Source organism: Balaenoptera borealis (genome assembly GCF_965194805.1).
Source record: "Balaenoptera borealis genome assembly, chromosome: 5".
Classification (NCBI taxonomy): domain Eukaryota; kingdom Metazoa; phylum Chordata; class Mammalia; order Artiodactyla; family Balaenopteridae; genus Balaenoptera; species Balaenoptera borealis.
In genome coordinates, this window is record NC_138862.1 from 49,318,284 (window position 1) to 49,340,539 (window position 22,256).

The 22,256-nt window shown below is 40.1% G+C and overlaps 1 protein-coding gene across 2 annotated transcripts; it reads left to right on the forward strand.

The window, feature by feature from the left end:
* Window positions 1–9,731: 9,731 nt before the first annotated feature.
* TRMT10C (tRNA methyltransferase 10C, mitochondrial RNase P subunit) lies at window positions 9,732–19,821 on the forward strand. Of its 2 annotated transcripts, none has more exons than XM_082392149.1 (2): window positions 9,732–15,162; window positions 17,253–19,821. In XM_082392149.1, the coding sequence occupies exon 2, from the start codon at window positions 17,283–17,285 to the stop codon at window positions 18,540–18,542; it is 1,260 nt and encodes a 419-aa protein (XP_082248275.1). In that variant the 5' UTR covers window positions 9,732–15,162; window positions 17,253–17,282; the 3' UTR covers window positions 18,543–19,821. The 2 variants fall into 2 exon arrangements, with proteins under 2 accessions (XP_082248275.1, XP_082248276.1); XM_082392150.1 differs by having other exon boundaries at window positions 9,734–15,060.
* The last annotated feature ends 2,435 nt before the right edge of the window (window positions 19,822–22,256 follow it).

Here is a 22,256-nt window from a genome sequence, read left to right on the forward strand (position 1 = left end):
TTAATCAAGGCTGCAATGTCCACGTTAAGAATTGTTACTTTAGGACTTCCCTGGTGGCGCAGTGGTTAAGAATCCGCCTGCCAATGCAGGGCACATGGCTTCAAGCCCTGGTCTGGGAAGATCCCACATGCCGTAGAGCAACTAAGCCCGTGCGCCACAACTACTGAGCCTGCGCTCTAGAACCCACAAGCCACAACTACTGAGCCCACATGCCACAACTACTGAAGCCCGTGTGCCTAGAGCCCGTGCTCCACAACAGGAGAAGCCACAGCAATAAGAAACCCACGCACCGCAACGAAGAGTAGCCCCTGCTCACCGCAACTAGAGAAGGCCCGTGCAGCAATGAAGACCCAACGCAGCCAAAAATAAATAAATTATTTAAAAAAAATTTTTTTTACTTTATTCTAATGACAATGGAAGCCATTGGATGGTTTTAGACAGGAGAATATTATCAGATTTACATTTTATAAAGAATATCCCGATTGCAGTTTAGAGAATAGATTAGAAGGAGAACAAGCTTGGAAGCCAGGGGACCAAAATAATTTTGGCAGTAGTTTGAGAAATGCTTAATACTTTTTTTCAATTGAAGTGTAGTTGATTTACAGCATTGTGTTAGTATTAGGTATACAGCACAGTGATTCAGTTTTTTTGAGGATTATATTCCATTATAGGTTATTACAAGATATTGAATATAATTCCCTGTGCTATACAATAAATCCTTGTTGCGTCTCTATGTATAATACTGAGTTGGCCAAGAAGTTTGTTTGGGCTTTTCCATAATATCTTATAGATGTTACATTTGAAAAACTTACTCTGCCATATCTAATAGGACATACAAATTTTTCTGTACATAGCTCTTTCTAGTGTCTTCCTAGTTTTGGGGGTTTTGTTTTTTGTTTGTTTTTTGTCTGCTCCATGCAGCATGCGGGATCTTAGTTCCCCAACCAGGGATCAAACCCGTGCCCCCTGCAGTGGAAGCGTGGATTCTCAACCACTGGACCACCAGGGAAGTCCCTCCTAGTGTTTTTTTAACCTAGTATACACTATAATTCCTGTTATGGACTGAATGTTTGTGTCCCCACCAAAATTCATGGTGAAATCTTAATCCCCAATGTGATGGTATTAGGAGGTGGGGTGTTTGGGAGATGATTAGGTCATGAGGGTAGAGCCCTCACGAATGGGATTAGTACTTTTATGAAAGAAACCCCAGAAAGCTCCCTTCTTCAATGTGAGACACAGTGAGAACACAGCCATCTATGAAGCAGGAAGCAGGCCTTCACCAGACACTGAATCTTCTGGTGCCTCGATCATGGACTTCCCAGCGACTAGAACTGTGAGAAATAAATATTTGTTGTCTAAGCCTCCCAGTCTATGATACTCAGCCCGAACAGACTATGACAATTCCTTAACAGTATAGACATAATATCTCAAATTTCTCTTTCTGGACCATGTCTTGAGTGGCATAATGAAAAAAAAACGAAAAGCACTGAATTGTAAATCAGGATATGCAGATTTTAAATGACTCCCAGGGGGAATCCCCTGGCAGTCTAGTGGTTAGGACTTGGCGCTTTCACTGCCTCAGGCCTGGGATCAATCCCTGGTTGAGGAACTAAGATCCCGAAAGCCATGAGGTGCAGCCAAATATAAAAAATAAAAATAAAAATAAATGACTCCTAGCATTGGATAAACCAGTTACTCTTCCAGCCTGCATTTCCGATTGTGTAAATAAGTTGAGCTTTAGAAGTCTCTACCAACACAGATAGTCTATCTAGAATGTATTTAATGCACTTACTGTGAAAAGCACCAAAAAAGTAAAAAAAAAAAAAAAGTGTTACCATAAAAACTATTTTGTCTTATATTTAACTAACTGAACGTTAATATTTCTCATAACCCCCAATTTACTATTTAATGTGGTAGTCAGATGTATTAGTTATCTATTGCTATATATTAGATTACCCCCAAAACTTGGTGACTTAAAACAACAAACATTTATTATCTCACAGCTTCTGTTGGTCAGGAATTCAGGAGCAGCTTAGTTGGGTGATTCTGGTTCAGGATCCCTCAGAAGAGCACACTCAAGACTGTCTGAAGGGCTTTCCTGGTGGCACAGTGGTTAAGAATCTGCCTGCCAATGCAGGGGACACGGGTTCGAGCCCTGGTCCGGGAAGATCCCACATGCCGCAGAGCAAGTAAGCCCACGCGCCACAACTACTGAGCCCGCGTGCCGCAACTACTGAAGTCCACCGCAATGAGAAGCCCACGCACCGCAACAAAGAGTGGTGCCGGCTCGCCACAACTAGAGAAAGCCCACCCACAGCAACGAAGACCCAAAGCAGCCAAAAACAAATAAATAAATAAATTTATTTTTTAAAAAAAAGACTGTCTGAAGCTGCAGTGATCTAAAGTTGGGCTGGCTGTTGGCAGAAGGCCTCAGTAACTTGCTATATGGACTTCTTCCATAGGCTGCTTCTATTAAAAAATGAACCTGGGTAGTGGCTAGCGAAGATGGCGGAAGAGTAAGACGTGGAGATCACCTTCCTTCCCACAGATACATTAGAAATACATCTACACGTGGAACTGCTCCTACAGAACACCCACTGAACGCTGGCAGAAGACGTCAGACCTCCCAAAAGGCAAGAAACTCCCCACGTACTTGGGTAGGGCAAAAGAAAAAAGGAAAAACAGAGACAAAAGAATAGGGACGGGACCTGGACCAGTGGGAGGGAGCTGTGAAGGAGAAAAGGTTTCCACACACTAGGAAGCACCTTCGTGGGCGGAGACTGCGGGTAGCAGAGGGGGGAAGCTTCAGAGCCACGGAGGAGAGCGCAGCCAGAGGGGTGCGGAGGGCAAAGCTGAGAGATTCCCGCACAGAGGCTCAGTGCTGAGCAGCACTCACCAGCCCGAGAGGCTTGTCTGCTCAGCCGCCGGGGCGGGCGGGGGCTGGAATCCGAGGCTTGGGCTTCTGTGCTAGCCGGGAGGGAGTCTGGGAAAAAGTCTGCAGCCGCCGAAGAGGCAAGAGACTTTTTCTTGCCTCTTTGTTTCGCGGTGCGCAAGGAGAGGGGATTCAGAGCGCCGCCTAAACGAACTACAGAGACGGGCGCGAGCCGCAGCGGTCAGCACGGACCCCAGAGACGGGCATGAGATGCTAAGGCAGCTGCTGCCGCCACCAAGAAGCCTGTGTGCGAGCACAGGTCACTCTCCACACCGCCCCTCCCGGGAGCCGGTGCAGCCCGCCACGGTCAGGCTCCCATGATCCGGGGACAACTTCCCCGGGAGAACACACGGCGCGCCTCAGGCTGCTGCAACGTCATGCCGGCCTCTGCTGCCGCAGGCTCGCCCCGCATCCGTACCCCTCCCTCCCCCCCGCCTGAGTGAGCCAGAGCCCCCGAAACAGCTGCTACTTTAACCCCGTTCTGTGTGAGCAAAGAACATACGCCCTCAGGCAACCTACACGCAGAGGCGGGTTCAAACCCAAAGGTGAACCCCGGGAACTGTATGAACAAAGAAGAGAAAGGGAAATCTCTCCCAGCAGCCTCAGGAGCAGCGGATTAAATCTCCACAAACAACTTGATGTACCTGCATCTGTGGAATACCTGAATCGACAACGAATCATCCCAAATTCAAGAGGTGGACTTTGGGAGCAGGATATATTAATTTTTCCCCTTTTCCTTTTTTTGTGAGTGTATATTATATGTGTATGCTTCTGGGTGAGATTTTGTCTGTATAGCTTTGCTTTCACCATTTGTCCTAGGGTTCAGTCCGTCCCTTTTTTTTTTTTTTTTTTTTGATACTTAAAAATTTTTTTTCTTAATAAATGTTATCTTAATAATTTTTTCCTTATTTTCTATTTTTAAAAATTAAAACAATTTTTTTTGGTAATAAGTTTTTTCACATTTTTTATTTTAAAAAATTAAAATTTTTTCTTAATAAATTTGTTACTTAATTTTTTTCTTATTATTATAAAAAATTAATAAATTTATTTTTAAAAATTTTAAAAAATATTTTCTAAATAACTTTTTTCTTAATAATTTTTTTCTTATTTTTTATTATAATAGCTTTATTTTATTTTATCCTCTTTCTTTCTTTCTTTCTATTTTTTTCTCCCTTTTATTCTGAGCTGTGTGGATGAAAGGCTCTTGGTGCTCCAGCCAGGTATCAGGGCTGTGCCTCTGAGGTGGGAGAGCCAACTTCAGGACACTGGTCCACAAGAGACCTCCCAGCTCCATGTAATACCAAATGGCGAAAATCTCTCAGAGATCTCCATCTCAACATCAAGACCCAGCTTCACTCAAAGACCAGCAAGCTACAGTGCTGGACACCCTATGCCAAAAAACTAGCAAGGCAGGAACACAGCCCCATCCATTAGCAGAGAGGCTGCCTAAAATCATAATAAGGTCACAGACACCCCAAAATACACCACCAGACGTGGACGTGCCCACCAGAAAGACAAGATCCAGCCTCATCCACCAGAACACAGGCACTAGTTCCCTCCAACAGGAAGCCTACACAACCCACTGAACCAACCTTAGCCACTGGGGACAGATACCAAAAACAACGGGAACTACGAACCTGCAGCCTGTGAAAAGGAGACCCCAAACACAGTAAGATAAGCAAAATGAGAAGACGGAAAAACACACAGCAGATGAAGGAGCAGGGTCAAAACACACCAGACCTAACAAATGAAGAGGAAATAGGTAGTCTACCTGAAAAAGAATTCCGAATAATGATAGTAAGGATGATCCAAAATCTTGGAAATAGAATAGACAAAATGCAAGAAACATTTAACAAGGACGTAGAAGAACTAAAGAGGAACCAAGCAACAATGAAAAACACAATAAATGAAATTAAAAATACTCTAGATGGGATCAATAGCAGAATAACTGAGGCAGAAGAACGGATAAGTGACCTGGAAGATAAAATAGTGGAAATAACTACTACAGAGCAGAATAAAGAAAAAAGAAAGAAAAGAACTGAGGACAGTCTCAGAGACCTCTGGGACAACATTAAACACACCAACATTTGAATTATAGGGGTCCCAGAAGAAGAAGAGAAAAAGAAGGGGACTGAGAAAATATTTGAAGAGATTAGAGTTGAAAACTTCCCTAATATGGGAAAGGAAATAGTTAATCAAGTCCTGGAAGCACAGAGAGTCCCATACAGGATAAATCCAAGGAGAAACACGCCAAGACACATATTAATCAAACTATCAAAAATTAAATATAAAGAAAACATATTAAAAGCAGCAAGGGAAAAACAACAAATAACACACAAGGGAATCCCCATAAGGTTAACAGCTGATCTTTCAGCAGAAACTCTGCAAGCCAGAAGGGAGTGGCAGGATATACTTAAAGGGATGAAGGAGAAAAACCTACAACCAAGATTACTCTACCCAGCAAGGATCTCATTCAGATTTGATGGAGAAATTAAAACCTTTACAGACAAGCAAAAGCTGAGAGAGTTCAGCACCACCAAACCAGCTTTACAACAAATGCTAAAGGAACTTCTCTAGGCAAGAAACACAAGAGAAGGAAAACACCTACAATAACAAACCCAAAACATTTAAGAAAATGGGAATAGGAACATATATATGGATAATTACCTTAAATGTAAATGGATTAAATGCTCCCACCAAAAGACACAGACTGGCTGAATGGATACAAAAACAAGACCCATATATATGCTGTCTACAAGAGACCCACTTCAGACCTACAGACACATACAGACTGAAAGTGAGGGGATGGAAAAAGATATTCCATGCAAATGGAAATCAAAAGAAAGCTGGAGTAGCAATTCTCATATCAGACAAAATAGACTTTAAAATAAAGACTATTACAAGAGACAAAGAAGGACACTATATAATGATCAAGGGATCGATCCAAGAGGAAGGTATAACAATTGTAAATATTTATGCACCCAACATAGGAGCACCTCAATACATAAGGCAAATACTAACAGCCATAAAAGGGGAAATTGAGAGTAGCACAATAATAGTGGGGGACTTTAACACCCCACTTTCACCAATGGACAGATCATCCAAAATGAAAATAAATAAGGAAACACAAGCTTTAAATGATACATTAAACAAGATGGACTTAATTGATATTTATAGGACATTCCACCCAAAAACAACAGAATACACATTTTTCTCAAGTGCTCATGGAACATTCTCCAGGATAGATCATATCTTGGGTCACAAATCAAGCCTTGGTAAATTTAAGAAAATTGAAATCGTATCAAGTATCTTTTCCGACCACAATGCTATGAGACTAGATATCAATTACAGGAAAAGATCTGTAAAAAATACAAACACATGGAGGCTACACAATACACTACTTAATAACGAAGTGATCACTGAAGAAATCAAAGGGGAAATCAAAAAATACCTAGAAACAAATGACAATGGAGACACGACGATCCAAAACCTATGGGATGCAGCAAAAGCAGTGCTAAGAGGGAAGTTTATAGCAATACAAGCCTACCTCGAGAAACAGGAAACATCTCGAATAAACAACCTAACCTTGCACCTAAAGCAATTAGAGAAAGAACAAAAAAACCCCAAAGCTAGCAGAAGGAAAGAAATCATAAAGATCAGATCAGAAATAAATGAAAAAGAAATGAAGGAAACAATAGCAAAGGTCAACAGAACTAAAAGCTGGTTCTTTGAGAAGATAAACAAAATTGATAAACCATTAGCCAGACTCATCAAGAGAAAAAGGGAGAAGACTCAAATCAACAGAATTAGAAATGAAAAAGGAGAAGTAACAACTGACACTGCAGAATTACAAACGATCATGAGAGATTACTACAAGCAACTATATGCCAATAAAATGGACAACCTGGAAGAAATGGACAGATTCTTAGAAATGCACAACCTACCAAGACTGAACCAGGAAGAAATAGAAAATATGAACAGACCAATCACAAGCACTGAAATTGAAACTGTGATTTAAAATCTTCCAACAAACAAAAGCCCAGGACCAGATGGCTTCACAGGTGAATTCTATCAAACATTTAGAGAAGAGCTAACACCAATCCTTCTCCAACTCTTCCACAATATTGCAGAGGGAGGAACACTCCCAAACTCATTCTACGAGGCCACCATCACCCTGATACCAAAACCAGACAAAGATGTCACAAAGAAAGAAAACTACAGGCCAATATCACTGATGAACATAGATGCAAAAATCCTCAACAAAATACTAGCAAACAGAATCCAACAGCACATTAAAAGGATCATACACCATGATCAAGTGGGGTTTATTCCAGGAATGCAAGGATTCTTCAATATATGCAAATCAATCAACGTGATACATCATATTAACAAACTGAAGGAGAAAAACCATATGATCATCTCAATAGATGCAGAGAAAGCTTTCAACAAAATTCAACACCCATTTATGATAAAAGCCCTGCAGAAAGTAGGCATAGAGGGAACTTTCCTCAACATAATAAAGGCCATATATGACAAACCCACAGCCAACATTGTCCTCAATGGTGAAAAACTGAAACCATTTCCACTAAGATCAGGAACAAGACAAGGTTGCCCACTCTCACCACTATTATTCAACATAGTTTTGGAAGTGTTAGCCACAGCAATCAGAGAAGAAAAAGAAATAAAAGGAATCCAAATCGGAAAAGAAGAAGTAAAGCTGTCACTGTTTGCAGATGACATGATACTATACATAGAGAATCCTACAGATGCTACCAGAAAATTACTAGAGCTAATCAATGAATTTGGTAAAGTAGCAGGATACAAAATTAATGCACAGAAATCTCTTGCATTCCTATACACTAATGATGAAAAATCTGAAAGTGAAATTAAGAAAACACTCCCATTTACCATTGCAACAAAAAGAATAAAATATCTAGGAACAAACCTACCTAAGGAGACAAAAGACCTGTATGCAGAAAATTATAAGACACTGATGATGATCTCAAAACTCTTAAGTCAATCATGTTTTTGTTTTTGTGTTTTCTAAATAAAATTTCTAGAGAGAAAAAAAAAAAGACACTGATGAAAGAAATCAAAGATGATACAAAAAGATGGAGAGATATACCATGTTCTTGGATTGGAAGAATCAACATTGTGAAAATGACTATACTACCCAAAGCAATCTACAGATTCAATGCAATCCCTATCAAACTACCACTGGCATTTTCCACAGAACTAGAACAAAAAATTTCACAATTTGTATGGAAACACAAAAGACCCCGAATAGCCAAAGCAATTTTAAGAACGAAAAATGGAGCTGGAGGAATCAGGCTCCCTGACTTCAGACTATATTACAAAGCTACAGTAATCAAGACAGTTTGGTACTGGCACAAAAACAGAAACATAGATCAATGGAACTGAATAGAAAGCCCAGAGATAAACCCATGCACATATGGTCACCTTATCTTTGATAAAGGAGGCAAGCATATACAGTGGAGAAAAGACAGCCTCTTCAATAAGTGGTGCTGGGAAAATTGGACAGGTACATGTAAAAGTATGAAATTAGAACACTCCCTGACACCATACACAAAAATAAACTCAAAATGGATTAAAGACCTACGTGTAAGGCCAGACACTATCAAACTCTTAGAGGAAAACATAGGCAGAACACTCTATGACATAAATCACAGCAAGATCCTTTTTGACCCAGCTCCTAGCGAAATGGAAATAAAAACAAAAATAAACAAATGGGACCTAATGAAACTTAAAAGCTTTTGCACAGCAAAGGAAACCATAAACAAGACCAAAAGACAACCCTCAGAATGGGAGAAAATATTTGCAAATGAAGCAACTGACAAAGGATTAATCTCCAAGATTTACAAGCAGCTCATGCAGCTCAATAACAAAAAAAAAAACAACCCAATCCAAAAATGGGCAGAAGACCTAAATAGACATTTCTCCAAAGAAGATATACAGATGGCCAACAGACACATGAAAGAATGCTCAACATCATTAATCATTAGAGAAATGCAAATCAAAACTACAATGAGATATCATCTCACACCAGTCAGAATGGCCATCATCAAACAATCTAGAAACAATAAATGCTGGAGAGGGTGTGGAGGAAAGGGAACACTCTTGCACTGTTGGTGGGAATGTAAATTGATACAGCCACTATGGAGAACAGTATGGAGGTTCCTTAAAAAACTAAAAATAGAACTACCATACGACCCAGCAATCCCACTACTGGGCATATACCCTGAGAAAACCATAATTCAAAAAGAGTCATGTACCAAAATGTTCATTGCAGCTCTATTTACAATAGCCAGGACATGGAAGCAACCTAAGTGTCCATCATCGGATGAATGGATAAAGAAGATGTGGCAAATATATACAATGGAATATTACTCAGCCATAAAAAGAAATGAAATTGAGTATTTGTAGTGAGGTGGATGGACCTAGAGTCTGTCATACAGAGTGAAGTAAGTCAGAAAGAGAAAAACAAATACAGTATGCTAACACATATATATGGAATCTAAGAAAAAAAAAAAAAGGTCATGAAGAACCTAGTGGCAAGACGGGAATAAAGACACAGACCTACTAGAGAATGGACTTGAGGATATGGGGAGGGGGAGGGGTAAGATGTGACAGGGTGAGAGAGTGGCATGGACATATATACACTACCAAATGTAAAATAGATAGCTAGTGGGAAGCAGCCGCATAGCACAGGGAGATCAGCTCGGTGCTTTGTGACCACCTAGAGGGGTGGGATAGGGAGGGTGGGAGGGAGGGAGACGCAAGAGGGAAGAGATATGGGAACATATGTATATGTATAACTGATTCACTTTGTTATAAAGCAGAAACTAACACACCTTTGTAAAGCAATTATACTCCAATAAAGATGTTTAAAAAAAAATTAACCTGACACTTTTTAAAATGGTAAGGAAGACTTTACTCAAGACTATTGTAGTTAGGGACATTGCAATAGGGAAGAGAGATAAGGCTCAACTCCAAAACAAGAAAGATAGCTAGGAATTTATAGCCAAGAAGCAGGGTGGGGATATCAGTGGATGGAAAACTAAAAGGAGACCTCAAGGGTAGAGAGATTCTTGCTAAAGACAGGACAAGGGCTTAGATATGAAGAGTGAGGAGTGAGAAACTTGATAAGATATCAAGGTTGGGGGATGACTTAGCAGGATTCTTGCTAAGATTGACCTATGCAATCTCACAGAAGGTCAAGGTCAAGGACTAATCCCAGGAGAGGGCTCAGAAGAGCCTAACTAAAGTCTGGTCAAGGAGAGTCTTTGTTACTTGAATGTCCTCACAACATGGCAGCTAGCTTCCCACAGGATGAATCATCCAGGTGAATAAGCAAGCCAGAAACTACACCGCCTGTTATGACCTACTCTCTGAAGTTGCATACTGGTCTACTTTTTTCCTATTTGTTGGACATGAGTCACTAAGTTCAAGGGAAGAGGAATTAGACTCCACCTCGTGAGAGAGTGTCAAAGAATTTGGAGACATATTTTAGACTACCACATCAGAAATGATGCCAACTGAAATTAATGGTATAGCAGCTCAACTCAACTGTTGCTTATAAGACTATCTTGGTCTGGGAGCATTTTTATCCTGTTTTAAAGTTTTTATTTTTTTGATAAACAGCTGTGTATTTAGAAACTGGTTTCCTCTTTCTCTGCAAGACATCAGAATTTTTGCCACAAATACTTGTGTTGAAAATAAAGTTTATTTTAATTTTCTCTCCTAGGGTCACCCTAAACTATTCCCTTACTCTGACTTCCGATGTTGCTCTATTTTAGCAGCTTGAAGACAAAAAAGATATCTCCAGATTTTTGGCTATAAGCTGCAGACCAGAGATGTGTCCTGATAGAGAAAAGACTGATAAGGGAGGACTGCAGGAAAATCCTAAGACTTTCTGACATCAGTATGTGATAGCTTTTCCCCTTCTTGTGGAAAATAGAGGTAATAGGCTATGATCACTGTAAGCGAAGTACACCAAGATTTGTGTGTCACCTCCCAATACTAGACTAAACATATTAAATTTTAACAAAAAAAAGAGAACATATTGCGAATTCGCTGTGGGAAGTCTCTGTTAAAGAAGACAACAAGAAATTCTCTTACTTCCTTTTCAATGCTTCTTCAAAAGCAGCAGTTCTCTAACTTTAAAGTACATCAGGATAACCTGGAGGTCCTAAAGACTGCTAGGTATCACTGCCAAAGTTTCTGATTCAGTAGAATTGGTAGGTGGGGCCTCAAAATTGGCCTTTTAACTAGTTCCTAGGTGATACTGATGCTGCTGGTCTGGGGATCACACTTTGTGAACCACTGTTAGGAAGATTAGGGGTGGCCAGGGAGGTAATAACGTTAAGTCTATATCATGTGAGGTAAAAGTTATGATGGATTATCATCTGGATTATCATCTGGACCAAAGTTCCTCCCCTGAGGAAAGCAACAAAAGGGGTTTGTTGACTGAGCTCATGTTTTACGGTCCCAAAGATCCAAGTGCACTGAAACATTTGTCTTTCCCTCCTGTAGGAAAGGAAGTGGTGTGTCTCACTTACCTTTCAAGACCAATACTTTCAGTTTCTACCACATAATTTAAGGGCAAATACAAATTAAAAATAAGAGATGTAATTCTCCTTGTTGAAAATAAGGGAAGGCGTTTCTCCCCCTCTCCTTTTTCTTTCAGAATTTCTTTCTTCATCCTTTTCAAATGTATGTAAATATTTATAATGGCTAAATTATAATGGCTAAGTAAGCCTCCTGCCAATCTCACCACTCAGGAATGTTTCTTCAAGAACCTGGAAGCCATTTTTTTATATATGTATAATTTTCTCAGGGCTACTGATTTTTTTTTTAATTTTTTTAAATTTTATTTATTTATTTATTTTTGGCTGCGTTGGGTCTTCATTGCTGCACGAGGGCTTTTCTCTAGTTGCGGCGAGCGGGGGCTACTCTTCGTTGCGGTGTATGGGCTTCTCATTGCAGTGGCTTCTCTTGTTGCAGAGCACAGGCCCTAGGCGCATGGGCTTCAGTAGTTGTGGCACGCGGGCTCAGTAGTTGTGGCTCACGGGCTCTAGAGCACAGGCTCAGTAGTTATGGCACACGGGCTTAGTTGCTCCGCGGCATGTGGGATCTTCCCGGACCAGGGCTCGAACCCGTGTCCCCTGCATTGGCAGGCGGATTCTAAACCACTGCGCCACCAGGGAAGCCTGGAAGCCATCTTTTTGAAATGCAAAGATCAAGGAAGATAGCTCCCCTATCTCACAGTTCTTGTGAGAGGGCACAAGCCTAACTTTGGTGGACGCCTTTCTCCAGTTAGCAAAACTATGTCCTGTCAGAAAGATGAGGTTTGTTTTTTCTCTGGATAAAGCCAATTAACTAACAAAAGTGACCGCCCCAATTACCATGGTAAAGTTAGGATGAACTATGCATGACAAATATGCTCTCAGGTTCTCTTACTTGAGGACTATTTATTGTTTACTTTGAAAACACATATGTGATGGGGTGTATCTGGCTATATAAGGGGGTGAGATTCCCCTTTCTGTCTTCACAATCTCTTCCGCAGATTGCCTGTGATGCCCACCACATTCTGGTTTAATGCTTATTCAAACATAAGTGTTTTCTTTCTCTACTACCTTTGTGGAGAGGATTTCTGAGTTGGGAGAGATCTTGTTTTTAGTTGTATTTCCCAAATAATACATCCCAGTTCCTAAATCACAGAACAATTAGATAATAGAAGACACCACCTTCAGGCTGAGAGAGAAGTGGCCAAGGTATTGCATAGCGATAAATTTTGTAAGGCATGAAAGGACAGAAAATTCTTTTGTTTGGCTTCTGACTTTCAAGTGTCCTAAAACTTTCATCTCATTAAATTTTTAAAAATCAAAATAGTGTCTGTCCCAGAAAGGAGAGGCCTCCCTAATTTTAGCAAACCATAAGACAGATATGCCTACACCAAAAGAAAAAGAGAAACTTCAAATGTTACTAAATACCGAGTACAAAATTGAGTTTTGAAGCAAAAACAATACCATAATTATACCCTGTGATTCCTAGATGATCTCTCATGACCCATCCCACTGTACTCCTGCCACACACTCTTGTGTTCATGGCCTGAATCTTGGCATTACCAAATACATATTGCTCCACCACAACATTCACAAAAGCAGATGATACCTGACTCTTCTGCAATGTCCTATCAGTTCAGTTTGCTTACTCAATTACACCTACTAACCTGTTTCTCATCTCCTTTGAAACCTCTGGCCAGTTGTGTATTTACTTTCTATCAGTCTCTCATCCCATGTTCTATCATTACTGTACTGGCCTCTCATTATGCACCTGAGCCTCTGTAGGCCACTCGTGCAGCAACTCTGATGCCAATAACTTTAACAACTTTACCCCATTTCCCTTCTATAAGCTTAATTGTACCTGGACCTCTTAGCACTTAGCAGTGTTGGCAAAATGGGGGGGGGGGACCATATAAGGTAGACTGATACCACTATAAATTCATGACCCCCAAACTGAATTAGACCATAAACACTGCCTAACAACATGACTGTCATTCCCTAGTCAGCTCACACTTCATTCTTTCATTTTTTAATTGTGATTTTAAGAAATACATAAGTTTACCATATTAACAATTTTAAAGCTCGGTAGTGTTAAGTATATTCGTGCTGTTGTGCAACAGATTTCCAGAACTTTTTCACCTTGCAAAACTGAAACTCTTATACCCACTAAACAACCCCTTGTTTTCACCACCACCCTCCTAGACCCTGGTAAACACAATTCTACTTTCTGCTTCTATTGTTGACACAAATAATCAACAATCAAACTATAATAAGGAATAGAAAAGAGTTTTATTAGAACCAAACTGAGGACTATAGCCTGGGAGGCAGCCTCTCAGTAGCTCCAAGGATCTGCTCCACTGAAGCACGGTTTTCAGCACAGTTTCAAACCTTACTATTAAAACAAAGAACATACATCAAACATGACAGGGGTACATTCCTAAAAGGTTTCAAAAGAGACAGATTAGTATGTATTCAATGAGACAGCATAACCCTGGTGTCTGGGAAGGGAACCTTATCTTCAAGAAAGTGTTAATGGATGCCACAGGAAGAGAGCTATTTATCCTTATCTTCGAAGAGGACATTCTTTATCTTAATGGTTAAAGTAAATGTGCTGTATAAGTGTTTGACAGGCCATAAGTCAGGCTGTGTTTTAGTTCACACAAAGTTCAGGCAGAACCACGTATAAGCCAGAATGACTTCCCTATACTGCAATATGTGAAAAACTTCTCCATCACTTAGTGTGTCACATTCACTCTTCATAATAATTTCAAACTTTCTCCCATTCTTCGCTCTCCAGAGATTCTCAGCAGACTACCTCTTTCACAGAAATGGGAACTCTCAAATTACAACTGCCATATCTACAAACTGGCTTCCATCCCCACCTAAGTTTCTTCCCTTCTTCCTGTTACAAAGGAAGTGGTATTTCCTCCTCCTATCCAAGACCAGTTCCCTCCATCTGTCCTCTGAATCCCATCTCTTTCAATCTTCTGAGGAAGTTCGCCCTTCTCATCCTTTCTTTCCTTATTCCCTTGCTAACAATCCTATCAGCTGGTCAAGTCTCTCCCAGGAACAGTAAAAATAACAAAAATTTCCTGGACACCACACCGGAGGCTGAGCCTACCGAATATTGCCTCTGCCAAGATTCATAAAAACGTTTAACCTTAATGACTCCATTTTCTCATATTCCACTCATCCCTTACCCACTCTCACCTGGCTTCAGCCCCCAAACCTCACAATGTGGTCTCAACGGTCTTTGTATTGCTACTGTCAGTGAATGTTTTTCAGGCTGCGTTGCACGACAGTGCTGCTTTCCAGGCCGGAAGGCTTGCCCCTTTGGCGTGACGTCATATGGCAGCGCCGGAAGGAGAGGGCGGGATTTCCGGCTGCGGGTCTCGGGTCAACGACGGATACTGTGTAGAGTGATAGTTAAGCTGTGGGTCAGGTGCAGCGCGGATCCGTGGCCAGCATTTCCTGGCAGAATCCTGCGTCCTCTGGGGTTCCTTGTGGTTTGCACCGGCGGGAGCCACTGTCTTTGCACTCCTGGTACGGGCGGGTTTCGTGTCTCCCAGTGTGTGTGGTGAGGTGGGAGGACGCGGGAGATCTAACATACGCATACTGGAGCTTGTGCGCTAAGAAGGCCCACAGGTAAGAGGAAGCCCAGTGATTTAATAAACTATAAGTACAATACCTGGGACGAGAGCAGTGTTTCCCAAAATGATATCCTTGTTCCCCTTTTAAATATTTGGGGGTTTTGTTTCTTTGATATCCTAAAAATATTTACCAGTTACAAAGACAAAACTCAAAAGACTTTTTCCGAAATCAGTGTTTCTCGTATTGGGGCTGAGAACTCTCGGTTAAATATTTCGAGGATTCTAAAGGAAAATGTATTTTCTTTAAAAGGTGTCTGAACGTGTTTTAAATGTGAGAAGCATTGACCCGGAGTATTTAATCGAAAAATACTTGAATGATAAATGTGAACTATATACTGCCAAACATTGGGTTCGATGTTAGTATAAATACAGTCCTTGTCCTGATAGAGTTTACCACATAGTGGGGCTAATAAGTAGCCAGGCAATTACAGTGCAGTGTTACAAGCACTATGGTGCAGAAGTACAGGGTGCTAAAAGAACTAATAGGAATACTTGATCTAAAGTTTGAGGTGACAGATAGCTAGAGATGTAGCTGAAGAGGTAAGCAAATGGTGATTTTGTGAAAAAACTTTATAAGCCACATATATGTTTAGACTTTAACCTGGCAGCAGTGAGTTTAAAAATACACATTGAGGATGATGTGAGTGTATTGATCAGATCTGCACTAGCTCCAAATGGCTTAGAGATGAGGGAGAGCAAATCTAGAGGCTAGGAGATACAATTAAGAAAATGAGGTTGAGGGAATTCCCTGGCGGCCCAGTGGTTGGGACTCCGTGCTCTCACTGCAGAGGGCCCGGATTCCATCACTTGTCGGGGAATTAAGAGCCTGCAAGCTGCGCGGCGCACCCCCCTGCCTCCAAAAGAAAAAAAAAGATAAGAAAATGAGGTTGAAGAGAAGTGACTGGATTAGAGAAGTATTTAGAAACTAAATGAATATAACCCAAATTAGGAATGGAGGGTGTGAGAGGGGACAGTTATGAAATGACTCCCAGTTTCTGCCTTCAGCAAATGGATGGATAGTAGTGTCCCTCCCTGAAACAACGCAGAAGGAGAAGCAGATTGGGAAGGGAAGGGAGACAGATTTCAGTTTGTTGCATTTGAGGTGTCATCTGATACATGGTGATCAAAGTCAAGGAGGTAGATCAGAGTTCATAGGGAAAATGTTTAGATTGAAAAAAGGGCTAAGGACAGAACTCAGAAGCACATCCACCTTGTGTGTGTTGGGGGTGTGGGGGGAATGGATCTGAGCATCATTGCACAGGTCAGAGACCCAGGAGCATGCAGCGTCATTAAATGAAGCCAAGGGAAGAAGGAACTTTTCAAGTATTTTAGTTGCATTTTGTGAAAAGTTGAATTCCTTTTTTTGCTTCAAGTCCAGCACTAGTTTCACATCTTTAAGCATCTTCATTGTTTTGTGGACATCCAGACCTTTAGGATAAAATTGTGGAGCTTATATATATTTGCCCTAATTTTGGATATTTTGTTTGGCAATAACATTATTTGCTGTAAAGTCTAAATTGGAGAAGGGAGGTTTTATTTTTTTTTAAATCAGTAGATCTCTCTATATTTCTGTTTTGAAAACATATAAGGGCATTGGTACAGCAGCTGCTAAGTGCTTTTTACTATTTGCCATTTTCTGTAACTTTTCTGCACTTTGTCTTCATGTATTGCTTGTTAAGGATCTTGTGTTTGGGTCTGTATCTGGGCTTAGTAGAAAGTGGAGAAGAATACAGCACCATAATCTCAGCCATATAGTGGTACATAACTTTGTTATCCGGTAACATTGATCTTCTGGGTCCCTAGATACAAATCTGAAAAGGATCTTCAAGGTATTCTTTTGCCTAAAACAATAGTGAAGTTCATGTCTAAAATAAGAACCCAAATAAGTTTTAAACTTTTTGCCTAGTGAATGATCACAGGCTCTAGGCCACAGGAGTCTAAGAAAAATTAATGGTGCAAAAATAAGTTGGACTAAGATTCCACTTTATGTTTCAGAAATCGATTGCATTTTGGTATCTCAAATTTATACTTGCACAGTTATTTGAGAGGTTTTTAACTTTTCATTACATTTTTCTTTTTTTATAGGGCTTTTCTTACAGGCCTGTTTTCCTCAAAATGAGTGTCAGTATCACCTTCTTAAGACCTTTTGCCAGAGTTTTGGTGCCATTTACCCTTCATAGGAAGAAAAGGGTTTTATATTCAACAACTCTGCAGAGATACACGTCTTCCAAAATACCAGCTGTGTCCTATCCTAATAAGGAGAGTACATCACCTCCTGAAGAGCTGGAGTTGGATAGGTGGAAAATTACAATGAAATCTAGTGTGCAAGAAGAGGGTGTTTCAACAGTCTCAAGTAGCAAGGATGAAGATCCTCTAGCTGCCACCAGGGAATTAATTGAGATGTGGAGATTGCTTCGCAGAGAAGTACCAGAACACATCAGTGAAGAAGAGCTCAAAACCGTTATGGAATGTGTTTCTAAATCATCAAAAAGAAAATATTTAAAATATTTATATATTAAGGAAAAAATGAAAAAAGCCAAGCAAATAAAAAAGGAAATGAAAATAGCAGCAAAAGAACAAATAAAAAAAGATCAGCTACCAGAAACCACTAAGGAAGATAAACAGCAAAACTTTCTGTTTCTACGACTTTGGGATAGGAATATGGATATTGCAATGGGCTGGAAGGGTGCCCAGGCCATGCAGTTTGGACAACCTTTGGTTTTTGACATGGCTTATGACGACTATATGAAACCAAAAGAACTGCAGAATGCTGTTTCCCAACTTTTAGAAAGTGAAGGATGGAACAGAAGAAATGTTGATCCTTTCCATATTTATTTCTGCAGTCTTAAAACAGGTGGTGCCTACTATAGAGAGTTAGTTAAACGTTATGGAGAAAAGTGGAACAAATTGCTTTTAACAGCAACAGAAAAGTCTCATGTAGATTTATTTCCAAAGGATAGTATTATATATTTAACTTCAGATTCTCCCAACGTTATGACTACTTTCAAGCATGACAAAATTTATGTAGTGGGATCTTTTGTTGATAAGAATATGCAGCCAGGCACATCCCTAGCCAAAGCAAAACGGCTGAAGCTGGCAACAGAATGCCTTCCATTAGATAAATATTTGCAGTGGGACACTGGCACCAAAAATCTCACCTTAGATCAAATGATACGTATTTTGTTATGTCTGAAAAACACTGGTAGTTGGGAAGAGGCTCTGAAGTTCGTTCCTAGGAGAAAACATACTGGTTATCTGGAGATTTCTCAGCATTCTCAAGAGTTTTTCAACAGAATGAAGTCAAAGACTTTTAATTCATTTCCAAGAGGCTCTGTAGATAGACACAGAAAAGGTAGCTTGAATGAGAATATTTGATAGCTTAAAAAGTAAATGGATTAGGATTACAGTTCTTTTTTTTTTTCCCCAAAATCAGCTGAAATTTTTAGGAAGCCTCTGCTGAAGTAGCACAGGTAATACTCACACTCCTGTTTCTTTTTTTTTTGAATTTTATTTTATTTTTTATACAGCAGGTTCTTATTAGTTATCCATTTTATACATATTAGTGTATAAATGTCAATCCCAATCTCCCAGTTCATCCCACCACCACCACTTAGGAATACAGTTCTGTTAGTCTGTTTCATCCTGAATGGAATTCACTTGCTCTTTCTTTTAAAGGTTGTCTTTCCAAACTAACTGAAGTATTATCTTTCTCCAATTAAATATCTGTAAAACTTTGGAAATATATTTTGTTTACTGTAAAAAGAATCTTAGAAAGTAAAAAGAGTTGTCCATGTTCGTTTGAGCCCAGTAAAATAATTGTACCATTGGTGTGGCTTTTTTATGACTACTTTGAGTCTCAGACTGCATTTTCCTTCTTAAATGTTCTTTTAGCCATGACAACAACTACCCTTTCATCGAAAATTGATGAAACTTCAGGTGGTGGTTCATTTATTTAACATTTGGTACAGTGCTGGGCATGTCATAGGCACTAAGGTATATCGTTTAACTGAGTCTTGGTTAAACAAAAAAGACATCCCTTGGCATGTCATGAGATTGGGCTGTATAATGAAAAATGGGTTTGTGGGGTAATGAAAAATGGGTTCGTGGGGATAAAGGTCATTTCTTGTCCTCTTAGAAGAAAAGGGTTTATTTGAAGAGTGTTACTACAGCACTTCCCTGTTGTAATGTAGATGGCTTTTGTTTTCAAGGAAATACTTCCTTTTTTCCAGCCATGTGATTTGAATGGAAGCTGCCATATTTTTACAGACCTTGTTCCCCTGGCCACAACTGATTATCTCAAAAAAGACACCTCACTCAGGGCTTCCCTGGTGGCGCAGTGGTTAAGAATCCGCCTGCCAATGCAGGAGACACGGGTTCAAGCCCTGGTCCGGGAAGATCCCACATGCTGCGGAGCAACTAAGCCTGTGCGCCACAACTACTGAGCCTGCGCTCTAGAGCCTGCAAGCCACAACTACTGAAGCCCGTGTGCCTAGAGCCTGTGCTCCTCAACAAGAGAAGCCACCGCAGTGAGAAGCCCGTGCACCGCAATGAAGAGTAGCCCCCGCTCGCTGCAACTAGAGAAACTGCGTGCAGCAACGAAGACCCAATGCAGCCAAAAATAAATAAATAAAATTAAAAAAAAAAAAAGACTCAAGCTTTGAGATGGGCATCTGACTTTAAGACAGGCCAGTCAGAATCCTTTTACAGGATTTTTGGACTTCTCAAGATAGCCTGTGTTAATTCCTTTCTAGTGGTTGAACTTTTGAGAGGTAGGAAGCTGTAGTGGCCATGCCCTTTTCTGTGAAGGAAGCCAAGCATACAGAAATGAACTTAGGAACCATATTCATTGTAGACTTCTTGCACCGTTAAAATGTTTGAAAACATGGGAAATAGAAATGTATGGCCAAGTGTTTCTACCTGGTTTCTGAATTGGACATTAGCATGAATGAGGTATGCTATCCAATACATTTCTTAAAGCAGGACTCAATCTTTTACCAAATACTAAGTACCTACTCTGTGCCAAATAGTTACTGTGCAGTTTACATGAATTTAAACAACTAAGTTTAGGTGCTATCATTAACACCTTTTTTATAGATAAGGAAAATTTACTCAAAATAATTGAGCTTTTAAGTATCGTCTCAGAATTCAAAAGGTCTGACTTTAACCTATAAATTATGCCCTCTATAATAAGGCAAGTACAAAATGCAATGGAAAAACACGAGATGCCTAACCTAAACTCAGGGGATCTGGAGAGGCCTTGAAAAGGTGATGTGTAAACTTAGAATTGATGAGAAGTGCATTATGAATGAATTTCAACTCTTAAGACCCTACTGAGTAGCAAGGTGCTAATACTTGAGATACATGGAAAGTAAAATAGCGTAGTGGTTAAGAAAAAGGGATTAGGATTGCCTGACAGGATTGGCACTAGAGGAAGGCAAACAAGGCTCCTAGTGCACCTCACGAGTCTCCTGTGTCCCAGCCCTGCTCTCTGGGTTCCAGCTCCACCCTTACGGGTTCTGACATTGCCTACATTGATTAATCTCTTGAAATTTCAGTTTTCCTCATCTATAAAAAGGAGATTAGAAATGGTTCTTGACTCATATAAAACATTTAATATGGTGTCTGGCACATAAGTGCTAAGTAAATATAAACTAATTAATTCAGACTATATTCAAAATATATAGAATTTCTAATACGGTATATGCAAGTTATTGTGTCCCTTTGAGGAATACATTCGTATTTCTGTGTAACAATATGCTAAGGTAAACTGGAGAAGGCCTGCGCGCAGCAACGAAGACCCAATGCCGCCAAAAAGAAAGAAGTAAATAAATAAATTTATTAAAAAAAATATGCTAAGGTGTTTCAGTGGTGCAACACTAGAATTTTTCTTCTTAATTTTTTTCCTTCGCAATAGCCAAGCAGTAACTGATTTCTGCGACTGCTGCTCTCTTATGTAGATGAATCACAGTGGCAAGCTCATCCACAGTTTGAGCTCATACTGATTTTAATTTTACAAATTTTTTTGAATTTGGAATTTAGCAGAACCTCGGATACTGCTTCAGTTTCTCCAAACTAGATGGTCTGATTTCCTGGGCGTGAATTAGGAAGTAACAGCTTTTCTCTTTATTTTAAACACCCAATAATTTATTCTATAGTATTCTTTCTCTTTGAAGGTAACTTTTGTTTCCTATGGTCTAATCATCTTCCCCTTCTTACCTATTAGCGACATGTTTTCATGTAATAACATTTCTAGTTCTCTCCTTTGCTCTTTTCAAACATGCTACCAAATTCCCAGCTTTTAATAATTAAACAATTTAAAAAGAAGTCTTTGTTTGCTACTATTATCCCTACTGTATTACGCAGTTCAAGTTCTAAGCCAGATCCTTCAAGTAAGTATTCAGAACACAGTTTCCATTTCCTCTACACCACTGCTGTTAATAGAAATATAATGCAATCCACGTATGTACTTTTAAAATTCCCAGTAGCCATGTTAAAGATAAAAGGTGAACTTAATTTTAATATATTTAACTGATATGTCCACACTATTATTTCAATTTGTATTCATTATTAAAAACTAATGAGATTTTACATTCATATTCAATTTTTCTAACTAAGCATTCAAAATCTGGTCGTATTTTAATGGTTATAGCACATCTTTTTTTTATATATATTTTAATTAATTAATTTATTTATTTTTGGCTGTGTTGGGTCTTCGTTTCTGTGCGAGGGCTTTCTCTAGTTGCGGCAAGCGGGGGCCACTCTTCATCGCGGTGCGCGGGCCTCTCACTATCGTGGCCTCTCTTGTTGCGGAGCACAGGCTCCAGACGCGCAGGCTCAGTAGTTGTGGCTCACGGGCCTAGTTGCTCCACGGCATGTGGGATCTTCCCAGACCAGGGCTCGAACCCGTGTCCCCTGCATTAGCAGGCAGATTCTCAACCACTGCGCCACCAGGGAAGCCCTATAGCACATCTTAATATGAATACTAGGCTACTCTCGCCTTCTGAAATGGCCCATACTCTGTGGAGTATGTGTCTCCCAGCACTGCTCTCATTTTCCTAGATGACCCCGTGCCCTGGGGCCACCTCTCGC

Excerpts from the sequence above, each read along its gene's own strand:
- TRMT10C (XM_082392149.1), top strand. The coding sequence starts at position 17,283 with ATGAGTGTCAGTATCACCTTCTTAAGACCTTTTGCCAGAGTTTTGGTG.